Here is a 12,242-nt window from a genome sequence, read left to right on the forward strand (position 1 = left end):
GTTTGGGGTCGTTATCATGTTGGAATACTGCCCTGCGGCCCAGTCTCCGAAGGGAGGGGGTCATGTTCTGCTTCAGTATGTCACAGTACATGTTGGCAGTATGAGAGAGTGAGAGCGATAACACCAAATTTAACACTCCTGCTCCCCATTTACACCTGAGACCTTGTAACACCAACGAGTCACATGACACCGGTGAGGAAAAATGGCTAATTGGGCCCAACTTGGACATTTTCACCTAGGTGCATACTCACTTTTGCTGCCAGCGGTTTAGACATTAATGGCTGTGTGTTGAGTTATTTTGAGGGGACAGCAAATTTAAACTGTTATACAAGCTGTACACTCACTACTTTACATTGTAGCAAACTGTCATTTCTTCAGTGTTGTCACATGAAAAGATAGAATAAAATATTTTCAAAAATGTGAGGGGTGCACTCACTTTTGTGAGATACTGTATATACATTCCCTTTTATATCTTTTCTCGTGGGGTGCCATGGGTGAAGTTAGTGAACACATAGTTGATAAGCTGTCAATTTAAATGACCTCTGACCTCACATTATATCCTTACTATTTTTTCCTTTTTTCTTTTGAGCAAGGCTCCTTTTGCCCTGGTGGCGGGTGTCTGTGTTTGTCTATGCCCCCACTCTGCGTTGTCCTTAGGTTATGTGCCAGCCATACTAGTGATGATCCATAATATCTATAATTACTGTTTGTTGAACGTCATTATTATCTGATGATGTTTGTACTTATTGCATATTCTTATATTACTCAAAATACCTACAACAAGCTCCTGAAGAAGCGCATCAGTGCGAAACATGTAGAGCTTCATTTTTCCACACCTTCACCAGGCCTACACTGTCAGAAACCATGAACCAGACCGAGACAGAAGTACAGTAAAATCACACTTGTTTATTAATAAAAATAAAAAGGTAAATAGAGTAAGCGTAGTCAAAGCATAGCCAGAGTCCAGTAACCGGATAGGGTAGTCAGCCAAGCCAGAGTTCAGTAACCGGATCGGGTAATCCGCCAGGCCAGAAGTCAGGGATCCAAGTAGAAGAACAGCAAGCAGGATAAGGAGCCAGAAGGGACGTCAGCAAAGCCAGTCTTTAAACAGGAACGCAGGAGATGGTTTCTTGTGATGTGACCAAGGCGAAGGCAGGAATGAAGTGAGCTGGAGATCTTTAAGTAGGCGGGACTGACGAGCACATCCACAACAGCTGGTTAACTGTGGAGAGAGATGAGAGCTGGCAATTAGCTGACGGCTGAGCAGCCAGCTCAGAGAAGGAAGGGCTGAGGCAGCCCTGACATACCCTGACTTTGATGGCTGCAATTCATTGGCGCACCTATATGGCTATGATAGGGCTGTACTGGTGGTCAGAGTGATGTTTATGTGTTTTTTTTGTAATATTAACATATCGCAAGAGTTTTAATTTGCACTCTGTATTTTAATCTAACGGTAATAAAAACAATTTTTAGACATTTTTGTGTATTCTGGTGCCTAAAAAGTCCATTACGGTTCACTTATCAGTTATGTTAGGGTAAGGAATGGTTGGGAGCAGTGACGATGGGGTTGATTTACTAAAGGCAAAAATACTAAATTGCAGTTGCTCCAGAGCTTAGTAAATAAGGTAAAAAAGTACCCAATCACTTGCAAGAAAAAAAAAAAAAATGCATTGTTGCTTGCACATGATTGGATGATGGAAGTCAGCAGAGCTTCTGCTCATTTACTGAGCTTTGGGGCAACTGCTCTTGCAGAGGGCAACTGCACTTTGCAAAGTGCACAGTCTTTAGTAAATCAACCCCCTAATGTGTACTGTTTGCGTCAAACAGAAGCGAGTGGGGAAAAGGAGAGGTTCAGGAGCTCACAGAGGACAAGGACCCAAGAAAAATACAGTAAAAACATTCCATTAAAAAATAGAACACATCTATACCAGACTTAACATACTGCCTTATTATAGGTATATAGTGGTCATGTCTTTGGTGCTTAAAGCGGTGTTCCGCCCAAAGAAAAAAAAAAATTCAAGCCAGCAGCTACACATACTGCAGCTGCTGGCTTTTAACAATAGGACACTTACCTGTCCTGGAGTCCCGCGATGTCGGCACTGCAGCTGATGTTTCCATCAGCTGTCGGGTGCTGCCACCGCCATTGCGGGTAAGGGAACCTGGCAGTGTAGCCTTATGGCTTCATACCAGGAACCCTACTGCGCATGCACGAGGCCCCGATCCTCTCTGCTACTGGCCTGGCGACAGGGAGAGGAGGAGGGAACCCCGGGGTCCTGTCACAGGCCGCGGCCCGGACTTCCAGAAGTAGGAGCAGGATACCTGTCAAAGACTGGTATTCTGCCCCCCCCCCCGAAAGGTGCCAATTGTGGCACCGGAGGGGGAGAGGGGACAAATGAGCAGTAGTTCCACTTTTGGGTGGAACTTCGCTTTAATACAGAAGCTTATATAGCAATGTATAGTTTTGTTTATGTGTTATGTTTTCTAATGTATATTTCGGTTTATGTGGTTTGTATAATGTATATTTTGGTTTATGTGGTATGTATCGTGTATATTTTGTTTTATGTATATGTATAATGTATATTTTGGTTTATGTGGTATGTATAATGTATATTTTGGTTTATGTGGTATGTATAATGTATATTTTGGTTTATGTGGTATGTATAATGTATATTTTGGTTTATGTGGTATGTTTTGTAATGCATATTTTTGTTTATGTGGTATGTATAATGTATATTTTGTTTTATGTGGTATGTATAATGTATATTTTGGTTTATGTGGTATGTAAAATGTGTATTTTTGTTTATGCGGTATGTTTTGTAATGTATATTTTTGTTTATATGGTATGTATAATGTATAATTTTGTGCATTTGGTATGTATAATGTATATTTGTGCATTTGGTATGTATAATGTATATTTGTGTTTGTGGTATGTATAATGTAGATTTTTATTTATGTGGTATGTTTTGTAATGTAGATTTTTGTTTATGTGGTATGTATAATGTATATTTTTTGTGTATGTGATATGTATAATGTATCTTTATGTTTGTTGTATGTATAATGTATATTTGTATTTATGTGGTATGTTTTGTAATATATATTTTTGTTTATTTGGTCTGTATAATTAGATTTTTCATTCTCACTTGGTAACTTTTAAATAAGCTATGGCTTCTCAACTGCAAGTCACATTGTATATGACCTAATTGTTGTTGATATTATATACCAAGCTTATTACCTCTCACCTTTGCTCACCAAGCTTTAATAGACGTAACGTTTGTAAGCAAAAAACAGAACACAGGATCATCGTGCAGGTGGATTATTTTTGAAGAATAAGGATATGGTTTAGTGTCCCTTTAATGACCTGATCAGATGACAATGGCAGCCTATCCAGTCCCCGCTCTGCGGACAATCTATTCCCTGCCAGGTGCACATCCTGGTACAACTCCACCACACAGGGGCAAGCCGTCATCTCTCCGCCAATCAGAGCCCGGGAGGCGCGGCCTGAGTTTCCCAAGACTGTCAGCACATGTTTAAATGGCAGAAGTTTGGCTGTGTCTGGGAACATTAGAGGACTAGTCCGATCTGGAGTTACAAAGTGCAAGGTGACAGCCGAGGACAGCTCAGCACAAAGCCATGCCTCTGAAGGTCTGCATTGTGGGCTCTGGCAACTGGTCAGTATACACACTATGTGCCTGCTACATATGGAGGCTTCTGATAAGAATTCTGTGCAAATGTTATATACAGTGTAACCTGCTGGCTGCTGCATAAGGAGTCTTATGATAATAATAATCCTATGTAGATGTTATATACAATGTGACCTGCTGACTGCTAAATAAGGAATCATATGATAATAATCCTATGTAGATGTTATATACAGTGTTACCTGCTGAATATACTACACAAGGAGTTAGTAGCTCTTGTAGATATTATATCCAATGCTGTGTGTTGATCAGCAGTCCAGATCTGGTAGAAGGTGCAGGCACTGTCACTGAGCATTAGACATTCTATGTGTCCCATGTCAGTGCATGTGATTTGGACAGAACTGCCTTTGTTTATTGTTCATTCAGCGACAGCGGGACATAATCCACCCACAATAAAATCCATGCTGTGCTGTTCTTCCATCAGATTCTGTTCTGTGCACTCGCCAGATCATTGTACACATGGGATATTTACAGTCTAAATTCCTTTTTCATACTCTGAAGTTAAGTAAACACTCCATTGTTTACCACCTAACCGATCCCACTTTGTAACCTTGCATACATTCTAGTTTCCTTTTTGTGCTTTGAGCGAACTATGCGGGAGACATGAGCAAAAATCGTTAAAAAAAATAATAATTTTGCAGCACTAAATACAACAGACTGGAAGCAGATTGATTGTTGTGCTTTGCATGTCAGTCTTAGGGCTCTTGCACATCAAAAACGCCAGGTTTTTAGGTGTTCGGGCATATTTTGTACTGATCCGAATGCAGTCTGGTGTCTTCAATGGTAACAGCGAACTAATGTTGCCTTTAAAAAAACAAAACAGAAAAACCCCACAAAAATATGCTTTACTGGTCGGTATTTTATGCGCATACAAATAAGCATGAGCATGCACATGGATCGCACCTCCCCCTTGGGTTGTAGATTATAGTATTTGAATATTTGGCATTCTGTGCACTAGAAATGTTATATCATGTATTTTTTTATTATAGGTACTCATATGGTGCCTTTACATCTGTAAAAAAAAAAAAACACAAAAATATGCTTTACCTTTTAGTATTTCTGTGCATACACACAAATAAACATGCACATGGATCCAACCTCCCCCTTGGGTTGTAGATTACAGTATTTGAATATTTGGCATTCTGGGAGCTAGAGACTTTATATTATGTATATTTTGTTATTACAAGGTATTACTAGCACCTTCACATCAGTCCCTGGAGTTTATAATCTAAGGTCCCTAACTCACATTCATACATATACATACTAGGGCCAATTTACCTACCAACATGTCTTTGGGGTCTGGAAGGAAACCAGAGTATTCAGGCAGAACATGCCAATGCCATGCAGGTAGTGTCATGGTTGGGTTTCAAACCAACAGCCCTAGTGCTGCCAGGCAGATATGCTAACCACTAAGCCCATATATGTGTTTAAATGCGTTCATACATACCGTGTGTAAGGACCCTTAGGCTGGCCATAAACAGGGCTTTTTTTTCTTATCTCGTCTGACCACTATACCACAAATTTGGTTACAAATGTTTTTTTATTGACAATAGATAAATAGTTACATAGTTACCTAGTAGGTGAGGTTGAAAAAAGACACAAGTCCATCAAGTCCAGCCTATGTGTTGGATTATATGTCAGTATTACATTGTATATCCCTGTATGTTGTGGTCATTCAGGTGCTTATCTAATAGTTTTTTGAAACTATCGATCCCCCCCCCCCCCGAGACCACCGCCTGTGGAAGGGAATTCCACATCCTTGCCGCTCTTACAGTAAAGAACCCTCTACATAGTTTAAGGTTAAACCTCTTTTCTTCTAATTTTAATGAGTGGCCACGAGTCTTGTTAAACTCCCTTCTGCTAAAAAGTTTTATCCCTATTGTGGGGTCACCAGTACGGTATTTGTACATTAAAAACATATCCCCTCTCAAGCGCCTCTTCTCCAGAGAGAATAAGTTCAGTGCTCGCAACCTTTCCTCATAACTAATATCCTCCAGACCCTTTATTAGCTTTGTTGCCCTTCTTTGTACTCCCTCCATTTCTAGTACATCCTTCCTGAGGACTGGTGCCCCGAACTGGACAGCATACTCCAGGTGTGGCCGGACCAGAGTCTTGTAGAGCGGGAGAATTATCATTTTATCTCTGGAGTTGATCCCCTTTTTAATGCATGCCAATATTCTGTTTGCTTTGTTAGCAGCAGCTTGGCATTGCATGTCATTGCTGAGCCTATCATCTACTAGGACCCCCAGGTCTTTTTCCATCCTAGATTACCCCAGAGGTTCTCCCCCCAGTGTATAGATTGCATTCATATTTTTGCAACCCAAAGCATTATTTTACATTTTTCTACATTGAACCTCATTTGCCATGTAGTTGCCCACCCCATTAATTTGTTCAGATCTTTTTGCAAGGTTTCCACATCCTGCGGAAAAGTTACTGCCCTGCTTAGTATCGTCCGCACATAGAGAGATTGAACTGTTTATCCCATTCTTCAGATCGTTTATGAACACATTTAATAGGATTGGTCCCAGCATAGAACCCTGGGGGGGACCTCACTACCCACCCCTGACCATTCCAAGTATACCTCATTTATCACCACCCTCTGAACTCGCCCTTGTAGCCAGTTTTCATTCCATGTACTCACCCTATGGTACAAAATATGGAACAAAGTTATTTTCCAGCATGATGAAAGATATGTGGATGGGAGATTTATTAATGTAACACATTGCGGTGACATCTATGTAAAATCTGCTACATCACTACTAGCACATAAATCAGAATAATGGAACATTTTAGGAGACACTTTACATTTTGCACAGTGATCATCTGCATTTTAGAGCATTTTTACTGTCTCCTACTTCATATTTGGGGAAAGTCTTGTTTCTGAGACTTCCTTGTTAAATAAGCCCAACCATGGCCTTTAACTATTAGGCTTTGGGGGAAAAAAGTAGCATGAACCCCACAGAGACCAGTAGGTACTCACCATTTATAGGGCAGCACATTGGCGTAGTGGTTAGCACTCCTGTCTTGCAGCAATGGGGTCTCCAGAATGAATACCAACCAGGACACTACCTGCATGGAGTTTGCATGTTCTCCATGTGCTTGCATGGTTTATCTTCAACATTCCTGGTAGAATAATTGGCTGCTGTCCAATGTAAGAGATCTTAGATTGAGAGCCCACAGAGAATGAGTGAACGAAAAATGATTGGTAAAACTTTTTCAAACACCTTTTTTCTTTATACTGGCTTTGCAAAATGCCAAATGCAAAAACATAGAGGTTTAATCCAATTTCTATTACGGTATAACACTTTTGGCAGTTAATTAGTACATAACTAATAGAGGTGTATATATCAAAGGGAAAATGGGACAGGAATGAGGGATGAATTTGGTTCACAAAGAGATTGGGGGATATGCTGAATATTTCTAACTTCCATCAGTGGGATGCATGTTCTGCTGAGGGGGGTCACAATCACAAAACTCTCTGTAGGTCAAACAAAAATCAGCAATCCTCTTTCTCTGCATACAATTGACTAGTGGGTTGTACAGCCTCATTTAGTTCTGTATACAAAGCATATACTATGCTGGCCCTATGACATCAGTACTTTGAGCCGCTCACCCAGAACAAGTATTCAAATCAGAAAAGTCGGAAGTCTCTGTGTAAGAGGGTCAGTGAGACAGCTGGTATTTTCAGAAGTAGAGAACAACTTTGCCAGCCTTGAAGTTTATCCCCATGACAGGTTTTTATACTTAATAAGTTGTCATAATGCTGCAAGCTCCTTTATTGCCTTCAGTGTCCCTATGTCCCTATACAACAGATGGTGGCAGTGAGTGGCCCTGATCCGATGATATCATTAGATCAAAGTTCTCCTGAGATCTGTTTTATTATTGATCTGGATATTCTCTACCAATGTTTATGGCAAGCATAGTACACACATGTCCATAGGCCACTGAATATTATCTCAAAGATATCACCCCAGCTCATAACCTCTGTTCGATCGTAAATGTGTTTGACAGAGCAAATTCCGTCCTCCCAGGCTATCCTTTTACACGTGCCCTTTGCATGCTAAGAGTAGCTGAAGGAGTTTAACGCTTTATTAACACAAAAAACAACAGATTCCCTCTCCTGAGAAAGTTTCTTCTTTTCCATTTGTAAATCTGAGGGGGGTCCTAGTCTGCTAAAGAAACCAACATTTTCTCATATTACTTTTAGCATTGGAACTGGTGGTTGGTATGAGTTGAAAGGCATCTGGGCACATTACACCTTTTAAGAAATGGGTGGAATAAACTTGAATCAAACACCCTGGAATACTGACAATGTGAACATTATGTTAACATGGATAGGGTTCATCTTTCTTCACCTTCTGCTCTAGCATCTGCTATGAGGGAAGATCTAAATTGTTACAGTTGTAGATGGGAAATGTGCTGATGGGGACACCTGTTCTGCTGACAACTATCAAAAGTGCAACTCGCTTAGGGAAGAGTTCTCTCACCTCCTGTTATATTTCCAGGCAGGGAGTAAGGAAAATAGTCCCAAACAGGAACATAGACAGAAGTTCCAAAACTTCTTCACCATCCAAAGTTAAAAAACAATAGATTTCCCTTTTGGTGGAAACCTGCGTACTAGAATTGGTGGATGCTCTAGCTCACACTAGACCTTGCTTGGCCTGTTACTATTTTATGCCAGAAAGGCAATAATGCTTCAATGGAAATCTTCTACTGCCCCTACTCTTACCTTATGTAAATTGCTTGTCAATTCTACATTTCCCTTATCGAGAAATCAACCTAATGCCAGAGGAAGTCCTAAAAAGTTTCACAAAGTGTGGGATATTTGGGCTGCATCTGATATGACAGCCATTTAATTGGCATTTCATGAAATGTCCACCTCTTACACTGTCTCCCTTAAGGTATGATATTAGCAATTTTGTTGTTGTTCTGTGTTGTTTTATTCTCCCCCCCCTTTTTTTATCTTTTATTCCATTTCACTACAAATATGCTCCTACTGGAGATAGGGGTGAGACTGTGCTTCTATGCATTTGTCCTTACACATGTTATGGTACTCTGAGCAAAGTTTCCGCCCATTGAGTGTGGTTTGTTTTGTACTACTGCGAGCCCAGGGCATGCACGGAAGGCTCTGTTTTGTATATTTTATATAACTCTCAATAAATAGAAGTTATAACAAAAAAATAAACAATAGATTTATATTAGATATAGTAGCATTAGAATGTTGGCCCTCTAATGAAACTGTTGGCCAGTGCTTTAAAGGGTATGATCAGACCAAGTGAAGAGAATCTAGTTCCATTAATATACTTAAACGTCTGCATTACAATTTAAAGCAGCCATTTTCAAACAAGGTTCCTCCACGGTTGGCTGGGGTTTCTTGAGCTGTGGTTACCTAACCTCCCATCTGATGGTGCCTTCATAGTTCCAGGTCCAACACCACTTGGCAGAGCCAGTGAAGGTGACAATCTTACCACCACTGCAAGTGGAGCATTTCTCCCACTGACCTGTGTAAGTGGTGTTTTTCCAATGACCCCTGATGGACTCCAGGGGTTCCCTGAAACCTGAATATTATTTCAAGGGTTCCTCTGAGGTAATAAGGTTAAGAAAGGCAGATTTAAAGGATCCTTAGCTACAGATAAGACACAATTATAGTTGTGATACTGGATGTGTCTGTCTCTTATCTACTGTGCATGTTAGCTTGTGGTGAATTCCTCAGTAAGGTTGCCATACATGATGTTACACCTGATTCAACTACACAATGCACAGATTTGGTCATTTTGGGCTTTTCTATTGGGAACTATGAAGCACTTTAGACCAATGGAAATTATTATTACATAGATGGGATTTGCAACATGTAAGAAAATCTCCTTGTGTGATGGTCATAATTTTACATAGTATCCACAAAATCATACATTAATATTGCAACAGGTCAGAGGGGATTGAATATGAGTTGGTACCTCCACCAACTAATTCTTGGTGAGACATCTCTATTAAAACCCTTACAGCTACCAGATGTCTTGTGACTCAGGCAGAAAGAACCTGTTTGATAATTTGCTCATGATGATCAGTGGTCCAGTTTTCTCAAGGTTTGTTCTCCCGACTGTGGACTTTACTGACAAGATCAGTTGATTAGCAATGATTAGTCTAAGCTTGGCTCTACATGACTTGAGTTTTGTGATAATGAGTTATTCCAGGGTCAATAGATAAGGAATGATGAGCATTTGGCCAAGAAGTCAACCTGAACTGTTCATTTTAGAGATTATTGAGCATTTTTGAAGTCTAAAGCAGGTCATAGATGATGCAATTTTCTTTTCTGCAACCACAGATGTGGGGAGCCATCCCTGCCGGGAGAACACAGTGATTATTATTATCACTAGCGGCTATAGTCTCTGGCAATAATCACATGTAAAAATCCAATGCTAGTTGTACTCAAGCCAATTGATGGATCGGCTTAGACAATGCCAGATTTAGACCTTGGTGGGGCCGGGGCACTTTAAGTCCGGGGTCTCCTCAACAAAGATATTTAATTATATAACAAATAAAAAAGTGCACTGAAATGAATGATAAACAAAATTTCTTCCTAAAAAAGTATGTTAGGTTCTGAAGATAACACTTGTCTGATGTTTTTTCCTCAATATTATTGACTGTAATGCCCCGTACACACAATCGGATTTTCTGACGGGAAATGTTGGATGTGAGGTTGTTGGCGGAAAATCCAACCATGTGCACGCTCCATCGGACATTTGTTGTCGGACTTTCCGCCACCAAATGTTGGCTAGCATGCTCTCAAATTTTCCGCCAACAAATGTGCGTTGTCGGATTTTACGATCGTGTGTACACAAGTCCGTCAGACAAAAGTCCAAAGTACAAACACGCATGCTCATAATCAATGACGAGCCAGAAGCGCTCGGTCTTGTAAAACTAGCGTTTGTAATGGAGATATCACATTAGCTAGCCGTACGTCTTGTATGTCACTACGTTCGTAATTGTTGGCCAACATTTGTGTGACCGTGTGTATGCAAGACAAGTTGGAGCCAACATCCTTTGAACAAAAATCCACGGTTTTGTTGTCGGAAAGTCCGATCGTGTGTACGAGGCATAAGACTACACACTTAGCAACTGCAAAATCTTTAACTAACTCATCCACTGTATCACCGTGAGGAAACATCCAGGAGGACATCCATTCAGCACAAAGCACCTAAGCCCAGTACACACCTAGTTTTTGAATGAAAAAAACTGTCAGCTCCAGTCAGAGCCGCTGTACCCACTATCCAACGTTAGTATAGCGATCTCCCCTGCTGAGCTGTTGTGTCTGACAGGGGGACAGCCCCCCCACCAGAACACTCTGATCAGCGCTCTCTGCCATTGGCTAAGAGCACTAATCTGGAGCCGTTCGGCTGCTGGTTTTCCAGCCGGCTTCTTTTGGACCAGCTGGCATATACACGGGCAGAATGTCAGCCAGTTTTTATTGAACTGGCCAATGTCGCCTGGCATTCGGCTAGTCTATAGTCTTTCATGGGTCATCGTGGTTCTAAGATAATTATTTATTAGTGCCAATTTGCTGAACAACCTTTCTCCCAAACAACTAGTAACCATCATGCTCAACTATATTCTAACAGCTACATTAACACCTGGAAAGGTATCAGCAGACCCTTCATCGTGTAATAAAGCTGCTTGTTGAGATGGAGGGAGACTTGACCGGTGTTCTGTCGAGAAGTGCCCCCCATCGAATAGTGCCTGCTCATGCACAGGATGGAGCCGCACTTAAGCTGATTTGCCGATCAGCTGGAGTAACGTGACCAGGGCGCAAGTGCACATCGTAGGAGGCATCTCTCGATGGGAGATACAATTTCACGGCCACAATTGAAACCTATACAAACATCGGGGGGGCACCATAGTTCTCACATTGTGCCTCGCTGTTGCAGTGTGCCAATGGTTCGGTTTTGTCTGTATTGCAGGGCAGGTTTTCTGTGTTGAACTGCCGGTTTTGCCTGTGTGAAAGGGCGGCTTGCAACACAGACAAAACCAGCTCTTCAATACAACCACTAGCCGCCCTCCAGCAGCAGCCATGCACAATGTGAGAAAATCCGCTCCTCCAGGCTGACATCTGCCCATCAAGACTTTTTGATATTTGCATAACTCCAGTACATTGTGTGCATCAGGGTTAGGGCTGTTTAGAGGAATACTGAAGCAGGGTGCTGCAATGTTTTTGGGAAACTTCAAAAAGCACTCTGCTGGACCTTCTACCAGCCATGATCTGCCTATAATGTACAGTGAAACCTTGGTTTACAAGTAACGCAGTTAACAAGTGTTTTGAAAGACGAGCAACTTTTTTTTTTTTAATTCTGACTCGGTTTGTGAGTGTTGTCTTGCAAAACAAGCAGAATTCAAGATAATGTGGTGTGCAGTATCGCATTTGGCCAGAGGTGCGGGGGCGCCGGGAACTCGCGGAACGGTTGGGAACTTGCGGAACAGTTGGGAACCGTGCGGAATCACCCGGAAATACTCAGTTTTCGAGTGTTTTCGAGCCTTTCCGAGGCTTTCCGA

At 41.3% G+C, this 12,242-nt stretch overlaps 1 protein-coding gene across 1 annotated transcript in view; it reads left to right on the forward strand.

The window, feature by feature from the left end:
• Positions 1 to 3,457: 3,457 nt before the first annotated feature.
• GPD1 (glycerol-3-phosphate dehydrogenase 1) overlaps positions 3,458 to 12,242 on the forward strand; it is a 76,433-nt gene continuing 67,648 nt past the window's right edge. The window contains exon 1 of the mRNA XM_073613160.1: positions 3,458 to 3,668. Within this exon, the coding sequence (XP_073469261.1) occupies positions 3,631 to 3,668 (38 nt within the window). The 5' untranslated portion in view covers positions 3,458 to 3,630. The remainder of the gene's footprint in view (positions 3,669 to 12,242) is intronic.

The sequence above is a fragment of the Aquarana catesbeiana genome, linkage group LG02 (assembly GCF_042186555.1).
Source record: "Aquarana catesbeiana isolate 2022-GZ linkage group LG02, ASM4218655v1, whole genome shotgun sequence".
Lineage (NCBI taxonomy): Eukaryota > Metazoa > Chordata > Amphibia > Anura > Ranidae > Aquarana > Aquarana catesbeiana.